This window comes from Schistocerca cancellata, chromosome 4 (genome assembly GCF_023864275.1).
Source record: "Schistocerca cancellata isolate TAMUIC-IGC-003103 chromosome 4, iqSchCanc2.1, whole genome shotgun sequence".
Lineage (NCBI taxonomy): Eukaryota > Metazoa > Arthropoda > Insecta > Orthoptera > Acrididae > Schistocerca > Schistocerca cancellata.
Genome location: NC_064629.1, coordinates 504357328 through 504382868, shown reverse-complemented (window position 1 = coordinate 504382868; position 25541 = coordinate 504357328). Strand labels below are relative to the sequence as shown.

The window sequence follows — 25541 nt, the reverse complement described above, 5'->3', positions numbered from 1 at the left end:
TAGGGATATTATGCTTATGTTATTTTCTTCGCAAAACTGGGCACTTGTAAAGTTTCGTGAGACGCATGACCATTCGCAAGTAAGATGCAGTGCCCAGGAACCCGGTAAGATAAAAAATGTTTTAGCCACTTGAGGAATGTTTCTTCATCAATCAATCCAGAATCTGTCATAGTTATTAGGGACCCATTAGGAAAAGGGTCATGAAACTCAGGTAAGATATTTACTTTTAAATATGGCCATAGGGAATGAAGTTTTATGTGGAATAAGCTAAGATAATGACAAGCTCTCTTCTTTCGTCTGCACATAACTTCAGGATTCTCGAAACAAATTTTTTTTGCCCCTTACTAAATATTGTTTGACCACCTATTATTAGATTGTGCCCGCCCGGCTAGTCGCACGGTCTAACGCGCTGATTTGCGAGCGATAAGGCGTGCCGGTCCCCGGCACGAATCCGCCCGGCGGACTAGTGTCTAGGTCCGGTGTGCCGGCCAGCCTGTGGATGGTTTTTAAGGCTGTTTTCCATCGGCCTCGGCGAATGCAGGCTGCTTCCTGTCTCCATGTACGCGTACACCGTAATTACGCAAACATTGGGGGTACATTCGTCTGGTATGAGACGTTCCCGGTTTGGGGAGGGGAGGGCGGGGTTTCCACAGGGAGCAGAACCGCACAATAGCACTGGGTTCGGTGTGGAGCGGCGGTGAGGTAGGTGGGGGTTGTGAACCACTGAAGAAGGATAGGGCGAAGCGAAGCCTCTCCGTCGTTTCTAGGTCCCCGGTTCAATACACAACACACACTCTTTACATTTGTGGGGGAATCTGTTCCACTTTGCAATTGTCTTTGTACATAGGAAAGCGGCTCGCCAAACAATTCCGCTGGTGTGGCCCTGACTTCTATCCTCGCTGTAAGCCGTAATTGTATTTTGTTTGTCATCCTCGGTCCACAAAGAAACAGTTTTTCTTTTATATTTCCCGTTCTGAAATACAAAACGGAAACAAGATAATACAAAACGAAAACAGTATAATAACTGCAACAAACTGAAATAAATTGGACTCTTTTCACCCGCACTGTACTGATCCAATTTGCTGGAAGTACAGAATATTTTTCCAAACATTGGCAGTCCTGCGCAAGCACATTTACACCATAACCTTATCTCCAGTATGGAAACTTATTGTGAAACGAATACTTAACAATTATCAGAAATACATCAATTTGAATCCAAAACTGTTTTAAAACTGGAATATTTTCTGGTGTTGGCACAAACAGCACAATCTTCCATAAACTTTAACACAACAACGAACACATCTGTAAATATTTACAACTTTCCAGCTTACAAATCGAGTTCCAACAGTAACCGCTAAGTGGCAGCATCTCCTATAGCACTTTGTATGTGGCAAACACGAGGAAATTTGCGAAATTGACCCGATTGATCTCCTAAGCCGATTCGAGCTACCTTATCCAGCTCCCACCTGAGTACAACGTACATAATGTTCAAACAAACACTTGAAACTGTCAGTCAAGTCCTACTTTGGAATGGTGATCAACGTGCTCGTCACGTTGGCTTGAACCGTTAACTGTCGTTAAACAGTTGACTCTTCAAGTGAATTTCTGCAATTTCTCATTTTGTAGTAGATTCGTTTTGACAGCATCAAGCCATGTATCACGCGACCCTTTCTTTTTTTTTTGTTAAATAATTGTCCACGTTTTGCTTTTGAATCAACTTACGCCATACATCCGAGAGTTGTCGTTTTTATCCGAGGGTCAAGGTGTGTGGTACAAACTTTGCACACACTTTTTCCTTTTCCAAAACATTCTGGGGAATTCCTTGAACAATCGGTTTAGAGAAGCTGCTGCACTGCGATTTGTGGCACTACAACGTTTACACACAACAGCCGCACCTACACTTTTTGACACTGCCTGTTCAAAACTGACTGGAGGATGTACATCTGTTGTTGACAGCTGGTAGTTCAAACGGCCACTGTAGCTACTGCGCTGAAGTCGCTCATACACCCGGAATGAAATCAGTCTCGGAACTTATTTGGACGGACGGTGTGTCCTACTGCTCTCGAATAGCATCGGGGGACCAATGAGCTCAACGTTCCATTAGACACCAGACGGATCACTATCAAAAGTACCCACATTCCCTCACTCCATTGCCGATTGAGATGGTGCAGTGGTAAGGTACCGGACTCGCATTCGGGGGAACGGCGGTTCAAACCCTGGAGTTAGGTTTTCCGTGATTTTCCTAAATCGCTTTATGTAGATGTCGGGAGGATTCCTTTGAAAAGAACACGAAAGGTTTCCTTGTACTTCTATCCCAACCTGAGCTTGTGTTCCGTCTCTGTTGACTTCGTCGTCGACGGGACGTTAAACTCTAGCCTTATCTTCATTTTTTCCTCATTCCATTAAACATTGCGGAGAGGTGTGGAATCTAATACAGAAGATTGGCGCAAAGTGTAGACATCTGGAACCCTACGCTGCTGCCTCTCCTCGCCTTGACGTCAAATACTGGGCGTGAAAACGTCTCCAGCCTACTAGATTAGAACTGCATACCTCCAAGCCGAGCGCCAGAGCACTGATGTTCGTTATCGATCTTGGCTACTATGTTGTAAGTTTCCCCGCCGGCCAGTGTGGCCGAGCGGCTCTAGGCTCTTCAGTCTGGAACCGCGCGGCCGCTACAGTCGCAGGTTCGAATCCTGCCTCGGGCGTGGATGTGTGTGATGTCTTTAGGTGAGTTAGGTTTAAGTAGTTCTAAGTTCTAGGGGACTGATGACCTCAGCTGTTAAGTTCCATAGTGCTCAGAGCCATTTGAACCATTTTTTTGTAAGTCTCTCCCTTCACCCTTTTAACTCCGCCTTTCCCTTGTAACAAACACCATTTTCTCCTGACTGAATTCGTCCTTCTGAAGTGTAGAAAACGAAACGCTGTCATCTGCAAGAAAGTCTTTTCCGCTCCTGTCGACAAAAGCTGTTGATGTGATTTAGGGGGTGTTGGAATCAAAGGAAGCTTCTGTTAAACTAAAAAAATAACACTTCCACGATTTTAATAAGCTGAATCTTTGAATATTAGTTGCACTCTTTTACTGCTAGACTGACGGGTCTGTGTCTCAGACCGAACACGTAATGTAATGGAAATCGTTAAAAAACGAAAATGTAAAGCTGAATATTCCTGTAATGCGTCGATGCTAGCTAAGAATAACGGCACTATTGCCGTTGTGGTAAAAAAAAGAGCTTTACAAGTAAAGCCCTGTTCACTTTGTCCAGGCCCATATTGACTGTCAGCAACTGATGCTTGTGCTTCAAACCTATGTCGCCGTACCAAAACCGGCGCCCAACGACAGGTCTTGACACCAACACCGCTTTATCACATTCGTGTTCGTGGAATTACCGCGATCGTTACTTACAAAAAGTGTTCCAATTCAGTCTCTCGATCGCTTTCTTTTATTTCGATATGTCCGGTTTCGGGCCAACTTTCCATTTTCACATCTGTTACAAAAATTATAAAATAATTGAAATTGGTTCAAAATACAAATGGTATACAGTTTAAGTTTGTAAAGCTTCAAGATTCTTAAGAAATTCCCCAAATTTGCGTCAAATACCATGTTTCATTTGTTATATTTAGAAACATCTTATGTATTACATCATTCGACAGAGGGCATTTTCGAGCGCTAAAAACTTTGCACCAGTTAGGATATTTATTCAAAATATTTTTTAAAAAATTAGATAATTGTTTCGTAAACGCCTTTTAAAAGATTTTAGTGTTATTAAGTTTCACATCATTGTTTCATGGTATACTGAGGAGCGTTTCTTATGAATTACATGAGTCCAATCCATAAAAATACAGGGTGCTTTTCAGTGCTTTAGGTGTTGCACTAATCAGGTGTTTTAAAAATTTAGTTATAAAGCCGCAGCAAGCTGATGTATAGCTAGTTATGACAGTGAACTTTCAGTTCCATATCCGACAGGTTACTCTGTAACTGTAACCAAAAGTATTGGCACAAATTTGTATCATAACTAATTTCTTTAGAATACTGAACCTTTTCAAACATAAATTCTAAATCATTAGTATTTTGAACTAGTTGTGATTACAAAATAATTTTTGAAATAGATCTGAAGATGGGCAGCTGGCCCGAAACTGGTCATATTGAAGTACAGGGAAGCGATCTTGAGATTGAATCTGGATATTTTTTTAGTAACACTACTAACACGCAAATCCTGCAGCACACAGTGTAAACAGTATTCCCATAAAGTTGGGTACCCATACAGTAAATAGTTTTCTGTCTACACTGGCTCACGTAGCAAAAGTTTAATTATGACCGCCCTGAATATGTAGAATGGTTTGAGACCTTTTCCACGCCGTGGTTTTCAACTGAGTCGGGCCGTGTCCTTCCCGCACCCGAGACAAACACGTGGTTTAGCTTACGGGGTGCTTTTTTATGTGGAAGTGTCGTCGAAGAAATGAGAACTTTTTACACGATAGCTTCCCATCCCTTCCGGCGCGGCGCGAGGGGACGCGTTTTGGGGAGGCGCAAGTGCGCGGGGCGCGCAACAGGTGGTGGCAGGCTGCGCGCATGCGCGGAGCGCCAGACGAGCGGGTGGCGCGCCGCACAGAGCCGGAGGGCCAGTGCGTCTGCAGCCGCGTCGCTGGACGCCCACCATGCCTCTGCTGCTCCTCGTCCTCGCGGCGCTGCCGGCGTGCACTGGCGCCACCACCAGCGCCGGGCTGCCGCACCGCGTCTCCAATGACTTCGACATGGACCCGTGTAAAGGCGGTGAGTAGCTGCGCACCACGTCTATTTAATTATTTGATATTCTACCCAGCGGGCCGCTTCCAAAATATTCTTTCCATCAACAATTTGCTACTGTCCGAGAGTGAAGAGACAAGCAGGTACCTCTCACTCTGTTATAAAAGGTCTTTCTCAGAAAAGCTACCCATGTTTGGAAATACTCACTGTATCATTAATACTTTTGACGCCTTTCTATGACTTCTGCTTTCGGCGTTTCTGCTTTCAAGATTAACTGCCATCGCTTTTTGATACACCTTCTATAAGTAGTGCATCGTGTGCGCAATGCAAATAATCACAAAAACGATGTCAGAAATTCATTTAAACACAAAATTTACTTGGTGGAATAGGTTTTTTTCGAGTAGAAGTCTTCATTGGTGATTTAAATTAGGAATAAAGGTTGTAGGCAAGTAAATAAAAAAAATTTCATGTGTGGTGACAGGTAATGGTCCGCGAAATTATTTAAAATTGGTTCTGGCGTACCCTGAAGTGAACTAAGGGAGCACCAAAGTGTTTGAGGAAGACCAAATGATCAGCCACACACATACAGGATACGCTTACATGCTAACAGAACTGAAAATATGAAGTAGAACAGTGACATATATCATTTTCCGCTGTGACTGCATGACTGTGACAAAAAATGTCGAGGAGAGAGATTCGCAGACTGAGTGCAGCATAGTAACGTAAAACTCTCTATTATCCAGTAGTGCGTCCCAAACACGGAACATTGCGGTAGCGCATCAGATCCAAATCTGTTTGAATCATGGAAAGAACATGCTCATGGTTGAAGGTGAAATCAGAAAGACAATTGCATCATTTCCTCCATGCACCATTTTAACAATAAAATGTCGAGAAAATTACAGAAACAAGTCAAACTTCATGAGTAGAGCGAAGAGCGAGTTATGTTGCTATGGCCGATTTCGGGCTCAAGCCCATCTTCAACTGTCAAAAAATATGGATTCCAACGTTTTGTCGATGACATTACACTATCAAGTTGGGCAATGGGCAATGCTGGGCATGGAAACCGAGCGCATCTCTTCGAAGCAACTGCCGCGGTGGTTTTAGAAAACCACGGAATCTTGATTGCAGTATGAAAATTTGCGCGGCATATCTTACGAATACAAGTTGGCGATCCTAAACACTGTTCTGATGCGATAATGTGTTACCTTACGATACTTGCGTCCGTCAGACTTTGAAATATGAAAAAAATGGGTTGCGAATATGTATTACGCCTAGCTATAAACGAAAGCAAGCGTAGCTTCATTCTTTGTAACTGATGACTGCTTTAAGATGCGTAAGGGACCTATCACAATCAGCTTTAGAGTAGATAGGCCTCATGTGAACCGAGAAGCATTCCCTTCTCTGGATCACCAGCGTACTTAAGTGTGGACGCAAATATTGAGAGATTTTGAGTGGACGTCTTTCAGGAAACCATAGTTTCATCTGCGAAGAGGCCTATAAATGGCGTTGCTTGAAAATTAAGTGTCTGCTTCAGGGCTAACACAGCCATGACCGATACAGGGAATGTAGTTTCCATTTATCGTGCTATGATACGCTTAATACAGAGATTGGAGTCCATTAAAATGGGTATTTTCAGTTAAAGGATGTGATTCGTCTCAACATTATACTAGCATATTACCTGGAGCACCACCCATTTTCAACAAAACACTAAGAAATGACTGTCCAGTTCTTAATTGCTAAATAACAATACCATATTTTGCTGTTCAGATTCTATGCGTGTATAATATACTTTTTAAGTGCAAGTGAATCAAAGTTAAATCTGTGCCTAGTTATCAAGAATAAGTTTCGTACTCTAATGTATAATCTTAACGGCTTTCTTCAATCTCTCCAAATAAAATGCTTGACTAATTGTTCTAAGAAGCTGTAGCTTATTAACGTTTCAGGAGTTAGGATAGTACAACAATACAGAACCTGCGTAGATAAAGCTAGTGGACATTGCCAGCGATATTACGTTATAAGTGTGTGGATGGAATGTCGTTAATTTCTGTGTCTTGGCTACTTTGTTTATTTGATACTGGGAGACTAACAGTTAATATGCTACCCGACAAAGTACGAACTACTGCTTTGTATCCAGTCAGACTTTACACAAAAGGGCAGCAGTGGACATTACTGGATGTCACCTAGAGATTTTTCCGGCGCAAATCAGGTAGTATATATTCTCTACAATGTCATGGAGTATCTGCTGGTAATGGCAAGTTTTGCACAGACATCGTATGTAAGATCATCTAAGTACTGACTATGCACATTTTAGGAATTCTGTTAGAAATAGTGACGCGTGATTGACAACAGTTCACAACAGCCGGCCAACAGTCGTTTTCCCAATACCAATCGTTGTAGAATTTTCTTCCCAGAGATTGCTGTCACACATTTTTTGTACTGGAACACATGGACGTGAAGAGGTCCAGATTTCCGTCTTATTTGTTATTAACTAAAGACTACATCTCACAATCAGACTGGAGTCTAAACGCGAGGCGTATTTCAGGATATCTCTCGCAGCAGCAGAATCAGAAGAAGACCAGAGACTACGCCGAAATATTGTACAGAAGAGGAGACTGCTAACCCGGCTGTACACCTGGATATTAGTCTTTTGCAAGTAACGCGTGACAAAACGACGCAATGTGTGTCTCGGAAGTTCAGCTCTTCCACTGGCTTTGGTGCGGACAATACTTTGTGGAAACTTTGGCGTAACTGCGTTTCTTTCTCACAACACTGACATTTTTTTCTATGTAGGTGGTGTGGGAAGCAACTGAGTTTTTAAGCTTGAAAACCATGTTCCATGAATGGTGGCGATACTCCGCGTTTGGCAAGCACGAGCTAGTGACCGCACGCTGGCTTACCGCCACATGACAACGCGTCCGCTGACAATCGGACCGCTAGTTTCCGCATTTTGAGTAGAAATTGAACTTTTTTCGTTAAATATCATCTTATCTAAAATGTTAGTAGCCATCCAGGTGATTACTGAAGTTTGATTTCACGAAAATATATTTCTGGAATTTCAGAACTCGCTGTTTTTGCTGATTTTCTAGAAATTGTTGTATTTTTCTTCCTCTTCACCGTGAGAAGATACTTAATACAACTCGCATACTTTTCTCTAAGATGGTTCTACAAGATGGGAGAAATGAAAGATAGCAGTAAGCACAGAGTTGAAATTGGTCTATTGTGTCGAGAATTGCCTTATGAGGTATGGGTTATCACGGAAGATATCCAACGTCATTCAGATATCTGCAAACACACTGCAGCCTTTTCAGAAGGTACTGAAGGTGCATAAACTGTACTATATTCGCAAATTTAGTCATCCTTCTGTGATACTTGAAATGTACACTTTTCAGGTTTTATAAAACTTTAGCTTCTGTTTAATTTTCCTCACACTTACTGCCCTAACTTCTGTGTGACTATAAACCTACATATCTGAAGACGTCTCGCGTGTCAGATAAATAATTGCCTAGCCTGACGTATCGAGACGATTGTTGTTGCGATATGCTTGACGTAGGAGTAATGTGTGCTGTAACAAGAACTATAATTTTTAACTCACGCGAAAATTCACGACAGTTTTAATTATTACGCCCATGTAGACTGAAATGCATCCGCAATACAAATTGACTTCGCGTTTTCGTAAAATAATTGAAAAGTGCTGTTTTTTATATGATCAAACGTAATTACTATCATTTTTAACGCTTAAAATGAGTGGGACTAACGCATCCCGAAATCTAATTGGAAAACTAGAGCATATGCTAGTTGTCAAAGGAATTTTATTTTATCAAGAAGAATAAGAAAAAATTGCACACATTCTAACTGTAAGACCTTATGTCTGTTTCCTCACTTGAGGATTCAATGAAAACATCAGTGTTCGTTATGTTCTTTAGATGTTCAATACGAACAATACGTACGAAGTAGACTCGCTCAGGTGAATTCGTATAGCTGATTCACTCATCATAAGTTATTAAAGTTAGTTACCAGAGTAAAGATATACGCACTTTAGACACGCTTATACCTAAAATAAATTTCTGGATTGAACACTCATATTCTGCACGGATGCTACACGCTAGCAGAAGTCTGTAAAAAAATGGCGTTTTACTAACCTGCACTATTTTGTCCTTTTACTGGGAAGATAAATGTACCAAATAGTAATAACAAGGAAAGGTGCAAGCGTTTTTCGATAAAAGGTGGTGAAGCGACCTAATTTAATAGAATATAAGATGAAGTTAGGACCATATTTGAATCGCATTCGTATTTTTTTCCACGGAGGACATCAAAATACGGCATGAAGCAATACTTATATAAAAGATGCTAATTCAAATAAAATCTACAACAGTTCATCCAAACTTTCTTCTCCCTAAGCCTATTTGGCCGTTTCGTTTTATTTCTGAGTGCAGTTTTTCAGGCATTATGCCATAAACACAACCTTTGCTTTCCGCACAGTCTTCCCAGCTGAAGGCTTAGCGATAACCTCATCAACGGTCATGCCACCTGATTCTTGTCGTTGTTGCATAAGAACATTAAACAGCCGCCGCTCTTTAGGAAAAAAACAAAAAAACCAAATTTTCTCGGGTAATAAATTAAAGATTTTGTAGAAAATATCATGTAGAAGATAGCAGTTCGTTGACAGCTCGCGACCTTTTTGTGATCATTTTCAGACCGCTTCGGGAACTGAACTACCCACCATTAATGAGGGCTAACGATCATATTTTTGCATAGCCCAGCTTGTTTGGTGCATAGAAATTATTCAAGAGAACGAATAATTGAGAATAATATAGCGCCCAGATAATTCCAGATAATTTCATAATTATATGATTGTCAGTCAACATACAAAATTTGCTACGGTAATAAAAATACTCAATCCAGGCCTCTGAAACGTCTTTATAAGCCAACTGACGATATGTTGCAAGGATTAATCCTGTATCCGTGCAGAAAACTAATATACATGCGTCAGATAATCTGGAAGGGCATCAATCCTTTCACTCCTATGCTACCGGAAAAACGATAGTCAAATTTCACCAGCAAAAGTAAGTAGGTGGCTTCTTGTTAACACATTGTTAACATTTACTACCCGTTGGCTAAACATTAAACGCATGCAGAGCAGAAGAAAATTCTATCTGTCTCCTAATCGACGATAAATATCTGTGTCGCATTGCACCTACAGCCAAAAACCCCAGTGGACCATAAGTAGGTGAATACCAACTTTTACTACAAGTGAATGATGTTGCACTTCTAAATTTACAGAAGCAAAATGCTTATTAAATGCTATGCTTAGCTATCCAAATTTGTACCATTGAAAAAATGTGCAACTGTTTTTGGTACTCAATCTGGCAATATTCGCCTCGAATCCTGCTGGAAGAACAAATTATGATTACCATTTGCTTTGTAGGAAGAATACAGTACGCTAACCGCCTGGGTTAATCCCAAAGCAACGCTGTGTCGTTTGGCGCGAGGTTGTCTGAAAATGTCGAAGACGATCCAACTATCTGATGGGTACTATAAGTCCGAACACTCCTTAGTGCTATTTGAGAAAAGTAGGCAGCGTCACAGCCCCTTTCTCTTCCTCATTTATAACAGCATTAGTAGAAAGCTACAGAGCATAGGCGATCATGAAAGCAAACAAGACTATTAATTTTTCTGTAATTTCGTGAAATAGTTCTTGTGTAATTTAAAATGAAGTATTACCAGTGAAACAAACACATGCCTTATGGACGTTGACAGTTGAAAAACGATTGTTGTGTAAATTAGAAAGAGCAGTAAGTCAACTGTAGAGCTTCGTGAGGTTCCTTGTTTTTGTATTAGCCACTCTGAAATTAATTTTTGCCTATGGCGCTGTCATTTGAAGAAAATTTCTAGTTTCTTATTATTCTTATTCGACTAGTTAGAAGATAACCACCATTCGTAACATAATACTTGAGGTTCCCTAGTAATGTTATAATTTTTCTCCTTTCTTTTCCCTAGCGTTTATCACCAATAGTACAGGGTCCGCTTTTTCAGGGTTTGGCAAATTTTATTTTTATTGTTTAACTGCGTGCCTGGATGCCCTTCCTGACACCGAAGCTTAACTCTCCGCAGAGGACTAGTTGAGCTGATGAAAAGTCTACGGACTGTATTCTTATGAGACACAAAATTTGACTCATTAGGAATATCTGTCTTGACTTCTTATTTTCGCGACCCTGAGAGATTTGAGTACCTCAAGTGCGCCAGTTTTATTCGCACAGGGTAATCGGGTTTCGTGAATTAAATGACAAGCAAGTTCTAAGTAACTACTACAATTCGTAATTATCTCAATGAGATGGCCGTAATCGTGGCTAAGCAGATATCGCTCAAGCCACTTATTGCTGTTCATACAATAAAACTCATCCACACTTTTACTAAAGAATCTGTCGATAATATACCAAGGGTATTAGCGGTACGAAATAAAAGAATATGATACAGTGTTTCAACATAAATGTATGATTATTCCCACTTGAAGAAACTTACGTTAGTATATGCGTCTTAACAGATCGTGGCTTGGAGTGGGAATGGTAGAAAAGGGAAGACACAATAGAATTATATCAGACAAAAGACGGATATTGATTTACAAAGATGTCTTTGTCACTGAACCTATTCGTATAGACTTCGAACATTATGATTTCATGTTTTGCATGCAAGAGTCTTTTCTTCATTACAAATAATACTCTTCATAGCCAGATTATTATAACTGCTCTTACGAAAAAAAGTTATTTTACTTAAACAGAAAGAAAAGAAAATTTACTGGTACGTCATTATAACAGTCGTCAAGGTAACTTATGGGATGGAGCTCGTGTTCTGTCTGTGAATCGAGTTAAACTATGTTCTTCGTGTTACTGTGTTAAGTGTTTGTGTATTGCATTTTCTGAAGCGAAATTTTGGCACCAGTCCAGCATTCGCCTAAACGAACGGGAGAAACCGTGTAAAAATCCCGCTCAGGCTGGGTGGTGTACGAGACGCTGCACGGATTCGATCTGGAGCTGGTTCACCTCTCTCTCTCTCTCTCTTTCTCTCCTTCGCTCTCGCAAGTTTTCACCTGCGCGTTACCCAATATGAGGAGGTCATTAATGTTATAATTTTTACAGGAGACAAAACCATATCAATAATACGCTAACAGCATCGTGTGATTCCTCACCATAGTACTAGAAATCAGCTATAAGATCTAAACATGACAGCTATGCGCTGATCTGCGTGAACAGTCTTTGTAGAGGCTACCTGCTTCAGTGGCTAGCTAGTGGCGTAGTAGATAATAGTTCATTCTCTCGGTTCGTATTCATCAGGTTCATTGTCATTAAAAAGGTGTCCAATTTGTTTAAGGTTTTTCTAAAGCTGCACCAGCACCACATAAGTTACTGAGAAGACAATGAAGCGATACCGTTTCCAGTAATATAACGTTTCGAGTGCAGAAATGGCTATTTTCTGGTATGCTGTGTACAGAAATAGTTTGAACTTACAGAAGCAGGAAGGCTAAGACTCGTGATTATTGATCCCTTATCCTCTTTGGCCATCACACAGTAGTAGTTACAAATAGGCTTTCATAGACATCACATTTTAGCTGAAAATAAATACTGAAAATAAAACATCCTGTTAGTTAGCAAGTGACGAATGAACTATGGTATTATCTTACAAAGCAAAGTAGAGTAGTGTCACAGAGCAATTACCTGAGGGGCTGGGTAAGAGGAGAAAGATGTAAAACTATCACGCCGTATGATTCCAAAGCATCTGAAATGGGTCTGCTGGCTACGTGAGCGCTGTCAACGACAGTAAAATATTCTGGGCCATGGGCAGCGTCATTCTTTTCTTCTACTTCTTTCATAAACTACACTTTTCTATTCCTCTGCTTCGATTTTCTACAGAAGTTGTCAGGTGTGCAACTGATTAGATCACTTCACTTTCCTGTTTTACGTCTTCCACGAACTTCAGGAGGCTCCTGAAGAAGACCCTATCAGCAGAGTGGTCGAAATTTTATATTTACAGAAGTAGAAGAGAAACTTCATGCGTCTTAAAACCTCCAGAAAATTTTACTTGAACTTAAAGTATTCTTGTGTCATATAATGTTTAAGACCTCACGGATGGAACACGCTGATAATCAAGAAGCCTTTATAAATATTGATTAAAACGAAAACCAATCTGATCAATGAAACGAGAGAAATAATCGTACTTTAGGCACTATTTCTGGAATTAAGAGTAATACCTTACGTAGCTAACTGTAGAAAAAATGTAAGATAAGGAATGAACTGAACACAAAAAACTTTCGTGAAGACAAAATCTGAGGCACTGGTAGGAGTTAATGGACGCTACCAGACTGTTACATCAAATGCAAAATAAGAAGAAATATTCTACGGTGATCACGCATTTTCTACGAGAAAATAGTTCAAAATGGTTCAAATGGCTCTGAGCACTATGGGACTTAACTACTGAGGTCATCAGTCCCCTAGAACTTAGAACTACTTAAACCTAACTAACCTAAGGCAATCACACACATCCATGCCCGAGGCAGGATTCGAACCTGCGACCGTAGCGGTCATGCGGTTCCAAACTGAAGCGCTTAGAACCGCACGGCCACACCGGCCGGCGAGAAAATAGTGACTGAAGACATGGAACAGAAGCCCTACCAACTAATAAAACCAGAGTACTAGACTAAGAATAAATTGTAGTAATTATGTTTTCAGGTATTCTCATTCACTTCAGAGCGTTAATTGACATTGACGACGCTGCCAAACGCATGTAAGCCACTAAACTACGGAGAGAGTGTTTTAAAAAGGGTAACTGATTGAGAAATCTAAATTACTTACTTTCCTTTGAGACAGGAATATTCAAACTGTTATTTTACAATATGTTTTGCACGTTAACACATCGGTATTCCACCCTGCAATGAAAGTCTAAATTTTTGCCGTTGGCAGGTGTTTTCCCAGATGCAATATTTGACTGTATCTACAGAAAGTTAGCTTCCGTATATGTGAGGACAAGTAAACAATACGTCGAAGATCATACTGTACATGCACTGAAGAATCACTTGAACCAGTGAACATATCCTTATCACTTGGTTTTCGCAGTCTCATGACTACATAATAAGCAGATTGATCGAGCAGGTGATGAGGCTAACCACTGAAATTTTTATTTGATAACTCTCAAAGCCTTTTAAATAAAACAAATGTTATTAAGATCATACATCTTTATTCTTCAAGTTTACGTATTTGCAACCCTTTGCCACTAGGGTGCTCCTAAATGTACCGTGTAAGATGGCGGTGGATAACGAAACTACGTCGGTGTGTGAGAAACAGCGTACTGTAACCGGGTTTCGAATTCGAAAAGTTCGTCCAGACATGGAGCACACTCTCCTCCAGCATAACAATGCCAGACCGCACACGAGCGTTGCGACATTTGCAACCATCTGACGCCTTGGTTTCACTTTACGGTCCCGACTTGGTCCCATCCGATTTTTATCTATTTCCACGATTTAAAGAACATCTTGGAGGACTTCACTTTGATAGTTATGAAGCGGTGCAAGCAGAGGTGATGTTGTGGCTCCGTCAACGTAGTCAAACTTTCTACAGTGACGGTATCAAAAAAGGGTATATTGTTGGGAGAAATTTGTTCATCTCCAGGTTGACTATGTTAAGAAATAAATATATACACATAAAGAATAAAGATGTAGAATGTGAATGACGTTTCTTTTATTTAAAAAGCCTTAAGAATTTTCACATTGAAAATTCGGAGAAATTACTTTCCAGCACACCCTCGTAATTCCACACGAATGTGCTGGTGGATGTTGCTACGAGGCGACAGCAGCTTTCCTTACCTATGCTCCCCCACCCGAACTAATCCTCAGTCTACAATAACATATACGATAATGGACTGATGGATTCTAAACTTTCATCTGTCCTTTCTCCGTAAATTATATTTTCGGTTCCAAATCTGTATGCTATACACGCTGTTTGGAAACACACCATTTGTTCAAGAGAATAACGGAGATAAAATTTCATATGTGTACTGGAAGTAGTGATACCGTATTTGCTGTTTTTTGGTACTGGTTGTCACATTCATCACTTTCAATGATTTTAGCACTCAAGCTTTCATTTTCCAAAATCTTCGGGTCATACAATCTCTATGAGACTTCAGTTTTTCACATCTACTAGCACCGAAAGCAATGTGTGTCATCCACGTTGATGTAGTCGTCAGACCAAAACTGGTTTGATGCAGCACTCCATGCTAGTCTGTCTTGTGTAAGTTTTTTCATATCATCATGTCTGTTTGAACATGCTACTGTATTCATACCTTGTTCACTCTCTGCATTATTTACCCTCGATACGTGCCTCCGTTATGAAATTCTCACGGTTCTGACTGTGTGTCTTTTTCAGTTTACTATTCGTGCTTCAAATACACTGCTGGTTATTAAAATTGCAACAACATGAAGACAACTGCTACAGACGTCAAACTGGCTTGACATATATTACATGATTGGGTATGCAAATTATAAACTTGTCAGTGTAATCGCAGAAACTGGGTCGGAGTTACAGAATCTACATTCTGTGTACAAGAAGAGATTGTGCCGCAGGTTTCTCATTCAAAAATCAAATTCGAATGATGGTTGTTAGTGAGAAGTTAGTGTCATACGTCGTGTGAGAAGAAACGTTTACCAACACGTTCCCGAGTTCTTCCGGAAGCAGCGAGGAGATGAGCCTCGTGGAGGACCAGGAAACTTTTCCTGAGACCATAACAGCCATCTTCCAATCTCCATAGCTTGGGTGGCACAGCAGCACAGCCCCTGTGAACCTTGAATTGTATCTCAGCGTGCCGGGGGTTAACTATCTAGACAATGAGAAATCTTGCTTGGTTCTAATTACAAGCACGGTTGCGTAGTACACTGTAGTGCAATGTAATGAAGTGCAGTGTAGTGTTGTATAGTAGTGTAGTTGAGAATTATTAACTAAACTAAACTTCGCCCGAACAGGCCATAAAGTCCCAACGGTACCGACCGGCCGCCGTGTCATCCTCACCCCACAATCATCCCTTTCTGCGGATATGGAGGGGCATGTGGCCAGCACAGCGCTCTCCCGGCTGTATGTCAGCTTACGGAACCGGAACCGCTACTTCGCAATCAAGTAGCTCCTCAGTTTGCCTCACAAGATCTGAGTGCACCGCGCTTGCCAACAGCGCTCTGCAGACCTGATGGTCACCCATCAAAGTGCTAGCCCAGCCTGACAGCGCTTAACATCCGTGATCTGACGGGAACTGGTGTTATCACTGCGGCAAGGCCGTTGGCAGTTGAGAATTACAAATACAATTTCTGATCCCGCAATGCACCAGAGTAAAGCAGACAAGTAGCATGTACCTTCTGGATTCCAGATGAATATATATCACCGCGTCAAATTACCAAATGGAGTATGCAGTTTTTTTTTCTTTCTTGACTTTTTTCTTATTGTTTATATATTTTACGTAGATTTTTTTCCATCGTAAACACCATAATGCTTATTATACTAACACATGTGAAATTATGTTCAAATATTGTGTTCTATATTCACGCCAATTCATGTGCAACATTGGATCTTTTCTTGTATCTAGAAAATACTTTAAAAGTAGCAAATAAATAACAAATAATAGCCGGCCATGGTGGCCGAGCGGTTCTAGGCGCTGCAGTTTGGAGCCGCGCGACCGCTACGGTCGCAGGTTCGAATCCTGCCTAGGGCATGGATGTGTGTGATGTCCTTAGGTTAGTTAGGTTTAAGTAGTTCTAAGTTCTAGGAGACTGATGACCTCAGAAGTTAAGTCCCATAGTGCTCAGAGCCATTTGATCTATTTTTTGAACAAATAATAACGTCCTGGAATCATTGCTGCTCTTGATGGTCGCGACCCAACGGGAAATCGACAGGTACATGGGATAGCGATACATTGAAACGTTCCCTTAGAAAAATTTATGAATTACTGTGCTGATAAACCTCTTACATTATTTGCTTTTCAAACAGCTGAGCAAAACTGAACGTACTCAAACATTCACTAAAGTGACATACAATACTTTTAGCGTAACGCAATCTGACTTTCAGTAATCGCTACAAAGAATGGCCCTGACTAACATTAACCTATACCTTTCACAAATCACTTACCTCACAAAAATCTTCGTTACTCGAACTACTGCAATACAGCGAGCGCCACTACTGCCAGCTAAATAAAAGATTCAAACTACTGAAGGCACTAACTACTGATAGGCATAGTTAGCAAATGAAAGATTTTAATAGAGAACAAACAATGTATTTACCTTAATAGTGTTGAAAAACCATAATATACATAGCAGTTCATAATATCCAGTATAACAAATTTCAAAACTCCGCCATCTCTCTCCCCACATCCACCACTGCTGGCGGCTCACCTCCAACTGCGCAACACTACGTGCTGTTCACATCCAGCTGCCGCTGCCCAACACTACAATGGCAGACAACAATGCAAACTAGCCACAGACTGCACACAGCACAGCCAGTGATTTTCATATAGAGCGCTACGTAACGTTGCCAATAAGAAAACATAAACAGCCTACTTACATAAAGAAAACATAAATAGCCTACTTACATAGCTCCCATGCTCCCCACAAAAAATTTTACAAATTGTTTTGGGCAGTGGCCAATACAGATTTGATAAAATTTTTCATAGAATTTATGTGTGGCTACTTAGAGAATGAACCAGCTGTAAGAATGCGATCGGTCATTCACGATTGCCACAGTGAAGGAGAATTTTATCATGCCTTCCTCTCAGCATATTGGTCTAAAGCTACACAAGACCGAGTAAAACATAGCATCATAATGATGAAACATTTCGAACAATCTGAATTTTCCAGTCTTGTGAAATATTTTGAAGACATGTTGCACAAGAATCAGTACCTGTCAAACCCATACAGCCCCTCAGAACTCATCCGCATTTGCTTAATCAAATTACCTGAACATTTACGACATATTATTTTGGCTGGACGTTGCAAAGACGACATTGAAGCTTTTCAGGGACTCTTACAAGAATTAGAAATTGACACTGACAATCGCGGAACGCGAAAACAGGAACACAACAATTACAGGTCACATCTGTCGCAATTCCTCGATGAAAGAAATAATAACTGGACACGACAAGGCTAGTCTCACAACACAAATCGTGACCAAAACAGACACCACCCGTATGACAACCGTTGGCAGAGTAGTAATAATTTCAGGGAAAGATCACCTCTCCGCGGTAGTGACTATCACAGAGACAATCACAGAAACAGACATTATGGGAACCAAAATAATTATTATCAAGGGAGACAGAATAACTTTAGACGCAATGGTCCAGCGCAGAGTTACGATTCAGGGAGAAATTCTCCACCACGTGACCGACAAGAAAGAAACTATGGAATCTACAGACATGACGACAGACGATATGATCGTAACGACAGCGTTGAATTGCATCAGAACTGGCGGGATTCAAACAGAGCAGGGCCCTCTCGACAAGGTGAATTTGTAGAAGTTAGGTCTCCAAATCCCAATAACGACGCGCGCCAACAAAGACACAATAGGCAATGACTCATACCGCTGGCAGCCACAAAACGTACTTATGAAACTGATGCAGCTGCCGTAGCTAGCAATTACGTAAAAATGGAAGACATTAGGGACATCTTACTCCAGGAGCACGACGTAAAACATAACAACATTGCATATCCTGTGATTCACATTACAGTAAATGACGTAAAATTTACGGCAGTACTTGACTCTGGCAGTCCCATTTCAGTAATTAGTGAAACAGCCTTTAGCAAATGCAACAAATCGAACGATTGTCCCACACTTCCGTTACGTAAGATTAAATTACAAGGTGCAATCTTTGGAAAAAGTGTAGATGTACGCCAACAAACCAACTTTGAATTCTTTTGTCAAAGCCACAGCTTCTCTATGAACTTTCTTATTGTTCCATTATTGACGACGGAAATTATATTGGGAGTAGACTTTTGAATGAATACAAAGTAATCTTAAACTTTCACAATGCTGAAATAAGTTTAGAGAAAGAAGGTAGATCAATGGCTTTGAAATTTGAAGATTGGCTCTCAAACCATGACGAAGAAATTAATCGGCTTTACCTCCTGTTAGACAACAGTTCGGAATTTTCGACGGAACTTGACGCTAACAATCACTCTGCAAGTACTGACAGGGATGATATCGACGGCGCATTTGATACTAATGAGTTAATTCAGAATAAAATTCAAACAATTGAGAATTGTAATGATAGTGATAGGCAAGACCTTTTTGAGATTTTGCAATCACATTCCACAGTTTTTACTCACAAAACAGGAACAATCAAGGGATTTCAATACCAATTTCGTGTTCGTGAGCATACTAAATTTTGTGTTAGACCATACGTAATTCCAGCACAGTAATTCATAAATTTTTCTAAGGGGACATTTCAACATACGTATACAGATGGCGGCAGGTACATGGGATAGCGATACGCACATAGACAGATGGCGGCATTACTACGTATGCAAGGTATAAAAGGGCAATGCATTGGCGGAGCTGTCATTTCTACTCAAGTGATTCATGTCAAAAGGTTTCCGACGTGATTGTCGACGCACGACGGGAATTAACAGACTCTGAATGAGGAGTGGTAGTTGGCGAAAGATGTATGGGACATTCCATTTCGGAAATCGTTAGAGAATTCAATATTCAGAGATACACAGTGTCAAGAGTGTGCCGAGAGTACCAAATTTAAGGCATTGCCTCTCACCACAGATAACGCAGTGACCGATGGCGTTCGCTTTACGACCGAGAGCAGCGGCGTTTGTGTAGATCTCAGTGCTAGCAGACAAGCAACACTGCGTGAAATAACCGCGGAAATTAATGTGGGATGTACGACGAACGTATCCTTTAGGACACTGCGGTGGAGTGTGGCGTTAATGGATCATGGCAGCAGACGACCCACACGTGTGCCTTTGCTAATAGCACGAAATCACCTGCAGCGCCCCTCCTGTGTTCGTGACCATATCTGTTGGACCCTAAATGACGGTAAAACCGTGACCTGGTCAAATGAGTCCCGATTTCACTTGGCAGGAGCTGATGGTAGTGTTCGAGTGTGGCACAGACCCCACGAAGCCATGGGCCCAGGTTGTCAACAAGGCACATTGTAAGCTGGTGGTGGCTCCGTAATGGTGCGGGCCGTGTTTACGTGGAACGGACTCGGTCGTCTGGTCAAAATGAACCGATCATTCACTAGAAATAGTTATGTTCGGCTACTTGGAGACCATTTGCAGCCGTTCATGGTCTTTAGGTTCCCAAACAACGATAGGTCCTCTGATTTAACTGAACCGATCACTGGCTGCTTGGAGACCATTTTCAGCCATTCGTGGGCTTCTTGTTCCTAAGCAACGATTGAATTTTTATGGATGATAACGCACCATGTCAAAGGGGTCACAATTGTTCGCGAATGATTTGAAGAACATTCTGGGTAGTTCGAGCGAATGATTTGGTCACTCAGATCGCCCGACATGAATCCCATCAGACATTTATGGGATGTAATTGAGAGGTCGGTTCGTGCACAAAATACTTTCGCAATTATGGACGTCTGTAGAGGCATCATGGCTCAGTATTTCTGGTGGGTGCTTCGAATGATTGATTGAGTCCGCGTCACGTCGAGTTACTGCACTACGCCGTGCAAGAGGAGGTCCGACACGATGTTAGGAGATCACCGTAGTGTACTCTCCCTTCTACGCTGAATAAGCAGCTTTCGTTATTTGGTATCCTTTCTAGTGTTTCATTTTTAGTGGGCAACAATGTGTGTGAAACGGCAATAGAGCACTAATCCGAAATTGTGATGCAACTGAAGAAAGTCATTACGTCGACATTACGTCTGACTTCAATGTCAGATTCCACTTAGAAAGAGTTTTACTTTTCATCTTGCGGCAAGTGTTCACCTTTCGAAGAGGAATAATTTACAACGGTGAACTCACAATCTTACTGGTTGTTCACTTCCTGTCGGTCACAGAATAAATATTTTCGTCCGATGATCTGCAAGTGACAAAGTCGTGTAGCAGGTAAAAGAAGAAACCGAAACCGAATTACAACGACCGATTCGGAAATTACATTCGACTTTTCACCAACTCGGGTCACCTTTGTCACTGTACCAGTGTGGTGTTTTGTCAATTAACATCGTCTCTATTTCGGGTGACATAGCCAATAATGAGACCACGAGAACCATCGTGAAGTTATGGTATCATTCGCCCGTTCTGTTCAAATAGTATTCATGCAATAACCAGTTTTTTGTATCTGACTTAGACAAATATATCAAAACAACCGACGCTGTACGCAACATATTTCTCACAAAATATATATTACTGTACGGCTTCCCATTAGTCAAATTTTTTATAGTGAGGACAAAAATGACTGATCTGCACATACAAAACCGGTCCCTTTTCTATTTCCTGTTATTACAGTGGCTCAAAAGTAAGCCCCGAGGAAGGCTTCGTCTTATTAAATGAAGTTGTGAGATATAAAATGTAATGTAGATTGCATTTTTCCTTAGGGAGAAGAACTTGCAATTTGAGATGACGCTTTGTTCCTCGATTGTTTACGATACAGCAAAACTTTTCTAAAGGGGCGTTTCGTTGAAATAATATGGAGACTTAGAGAGGACCAAACGCTAACAGGAAACACGTCGCCATTAGAAAAGTGGTTTCCGTAACGGGGTTGAAATGCTATGAATATTTCCATACTTATTCTCATTGGACTTTTTGAAACTTTATTTTAGACTGAGAGCTGTACCTGACGCTGCCTAGGTCCTAGAGCTTTATAACTTTGCAGACAATGCTCTTTAAACGGTTGCAAGCAAATGCACCTCGCGACCCGACCAAACCTGATGCCAGTATCTCTCCTACTCGCGATAGGCAAGGATCTGTGTTCGAATCCCGATCCTACTGACTATTTTAACCGTAAAAAGTTTCATTACTGGGTTTCAGCGAAGAACAACTGTTTCGATTATAAGAGTTTAGCAAGAATTAAGACAGCAAATATCTACTTTCAAAATACCTGCACCCGTTAAAAAACATATTTATTTACTTTGCGGCGTTTTTGGATCTTGCAGATAAATTTACGATCTCGTGATCGGCCCTTAGTAACTACGTTCGTGAGCTCCTTCTATTCAGTTATCTAGCGAATCCACGTCTTTAATTAGGCCTATAATCGCCATCGGTGTCCACAAAGCGAACGTGTTCCCTTGAGCTTTCCTACCATCAGAAGTTTGGATCCCATATGTCCGGGCACGCTTGGTGCATGCTCTGCCCATTCAAATTGGTTCGCTTTTATTTTATGAAAAATGTTCGGTTTTCGAGTCACTGCAGAGAGTTCTTAGTCCTCAATTTTCTCCATCCACCTGTATCTCGCACTGGACGAAAGATATTTCTTGAGACTTTTCGCTCAAAAATTGTAAGTTTTCGTCGTCCTCTTTTTTATTAGTCAATGTCTCAGATCAATATTACAGAACATAACTGTCGTCGGATTATACACCTTTATCTCGACTGTGCTGATGACAGTATGTGACGTCGTAGTGTGTCTCATACTGAAATTATTTCTGGGTGAATTCACAGTCCGTTGCTAAGTTGTTGGCGTTGCTAAACAAGCTGCCCAGATGTCCTTACATTTGGAGAAAATCATACGGAAAGCTTCATAACACTTGATATTTTCAGCATTGCTTTTCAGGACGACCTCTTTTCCCTTCTGTGGTAGGACGCGCAGTGTCTACGTGATATCAGCTTCCGACGCTGCCAGGGCTGCTATGATATCTTAAAATACTAATATATGAGTTCTTCCATTAAGGTATGCATCTTTGGCAAATGGTTCAAATGGCTTTGAGCACTATGGGTCATCAGTCCCCTAGAACTTAGAACTACTTAAACCTAACTAACCTAAGGACATCACACAACATCCAGTTATCACGAGGCAGGGAAAATCCCTGACCCCGCCGGGAATCGAACCCGGGAACCCGGGTTAGCGAGAACGCTACCGCACGACCACGAGCTGCGGACAGGTATGTATCTTTCTCATATAATTTATTTCCCGGGTGGCTATATAAAACACTAGGAGCACTTGGTTGAGCAATATCTCCAAAATAAAATAACTTTATCACAAAACTGTGTTGATGTCAATATCTCAGGATGTCCCTCCTTGGTCTTTTACGTCTTTGCGTTATCCCTTAGGAACATGCTTTCACGATGCCCATTAACTTTCTTCGTATCCCAAGTCCCCTCAGAAAGTTGTACAGGATCAGCCCGTGGACATTGCCGCACGTCTTAGATAAATAAATGAAGACTGCCAAAATGGGTTTATACTTACCTCATACTAAACATCTGATCCATGGTTTATCTCCCTACCCGAAATCATGTCTGATAATCTCAGTTTCTTAAATAAGCGACTAATGTCTTTATAAGGCATATTCACCAGTGAAATTCCCTAAATTTATCATGAAGCCTTTTGCTGTTATTCTTATTCATTGGGATGATTGTACACGATTTTCATTCCCCCAATTCAGAATTTATATAGTTCTCTCTGCAGCCGTGGTCCGCCTTCGTACCCGAGTGACAGCCGGTACGGTAGCTTAACGTGTTTGGTTAAGGGACAGTCCACTTTCCGCGAAAAAGTAAGTTTTCATTGACGGAATTTGAGAGATCTTATGAGACATCCGCACAGAAATGCTGAAGAAAAACGACGAAGAAACAGATAAAAAGGAAGAAAAAGGAAAAAAAAATGTAGTCAACGTGGCTGACTGCCATGTGGAGAAATCGGGTTCAATTCCTGGTACTGCAAGGTTTTTTTTTCTTAATGGGGGAACTGGAACGGAGACCACTCAGTTTCTTGATGTCAAATTAGGAGCTACTTGAATGAGAAGAAGGGAGTCCACACAAAGCCGACAACAGCTGAGAGTGCGGTGTGCTGATCCCACACCCCTTCGTGCTGCATTCAAATGAAGCTATTGGCTGACGATGACAAGGCGGTCAGTCGATCCCGATTGGGCGTCTAAGCCAGAACGGCAGACATTTTCTCTTACCTCTGAAGTCTTGATCTCTTCTCTTGAATATCCACGAAATTGTTTATTCTGTCTTAACCTGGAATGTAGCCATTCTTTAACTCTAAAATTAGGGCTTGACGTCTCGTCTTAACTCTCAAATCGCTGATGTCACATCCTCCTCCGCTACGTATCTGCCTCCCTTCAGTGCTTCAAATATGGAAAATCGTTTTAGGGATCCTGTTTTATCGAAAACTGACATTCTGAACCCGTGGCTGTGTACAAAATATAGGTTGACTCTTACAGAGAAAACAACAACAACCAGCCACTTTTTACAATGCTAATTATTTATTTAAGTTGCGCCGTTACCCGTTTCGATCTGAAAGATACATTTTACACTAGCTTTGACATTTTATTTTCCCAAATGATGAAACTTCCTTGGGGTGGTTGTGTCGTTGAAGAAACCAAGCCATTACATTACAGTGCTGACTGCCTGTGATCATACAACAGCGAAGGCTGTATGATGCACTGTTTTTAAGTATATTTATGCACACAATCTGAAGCACCACTCATACACCAAGAAATTTTCCCACATGGAAGTATATATACAAAGATGGCGACATCGCTACCATGACAATGCGAATAAATATACTTAAAGAAGTGCATCACACAGTCTTCGTTGCTGCATGATCACAGTCAGTCAGCACTGTAAGGTAATGGCGTGCTTTTTTCAAAGACGGCACCACGCCAAGGATAGTTCATAATTAGAGAAAACGAAATGTGAAATCTAATGTAAAATATATTTTAACGTGAACTAGCTGTCTGAAGATGATTCTTTTGGTTGGAAACCGGTGACGGAGCTATTTAAATAATTAAACAGCATTGTAAAAAGTGGCTGGTTGCTGTTGTCTTCTCTGTAAGAGTCAGCCTGTATTTTAGATATCCTCTACTCTCAGCAGTTCCTCTATGTATTTCTTGCATCTGCCTAACATATTCTCCCTATTTGTGAACATTTTTCCTAGAGAAAGTAAAGTTAAATGCTGCTAGCTTGTGGGCTACAGTATACAAGGACATGGCACAGCGACTCTGCACTTCAGTTTCCTCCTGAGAAATTAAGAAGCGTTTTCACTCAACGTTAGAGTATATGCCTGTTTCGAAATATTGAGAGATATTTTATTCGTGCGCTAGATCGAGGCTCGAACCTTGAACCTTACCTTTGGGAACTAGTACTCTTACCGAATGACCTGTCTAGGTATGAGTCACAACCCCCAATCCTGACAGCGGTCTGCCCGCATCTCGTGGTCGTGCGGTAGCGTTCTCGCTTCCCACGCCCGGGTTCCCGGGTTCGATTCCCGGCGGGGTCAGGGATTTTCTCTGCCTCGTGATGGCTGGGTGTTGTGTGCTGTCCTTAGGTTAGTTAGGTTTAAGTAGTTCTAAGTTCTAGGGGACTTATGACCATAGCAGTTGAGTCCCATAGTGCTCAGAGCCATTTGAACCATTTTTTGACAGCGGTCTGTGAGTCTTGAGGAGCAGTCGGTAAGAACTTTGCCCGCGGAAGATAAGATTTTGGTTTCAAGCCTCGGTCTGGCATACATTTTTAGTCTACCAGAGAGTTGCGAAACAGGTTGTAAGATATAGGTGCAGTTTGCTGAGAAAGAAATTCTGACAGTTACAATGTGCTCCAAGCAATAGAGGAGTCATTTTCGACGAAATGTTTGTGTATCAAATTTACCATATCGAAATGAAACAGCTG

At 41.2% G+C, this 25541-nt stretch overlaps 1 protein-coding gene across 1 annotated transcript in view; it reads left to right on the top strand.

Moving 5' to 3' along the window:
• Nucleotides 1-4634: 4634 nt before the first annotated feature.
• The window catches only part of LOC126183449 (tolloid-like protein 1), a 604520-nt gene continuing 583613 nt past the window's right edge, over nucleotides 4635-25541 (top strand). The window contains exon 1 of the mRNA XM_049925443.1: nucleotides 4635-4768. Coding sequence (XP_049781400.1) covers nucleotides 4654-4768 — 115 coding nt within the window. The 5' untranslated portion in view covers nucleotides 4635-4653. The remainder of the gene's footprint in view (nucleotides 4769-25541) is intronic.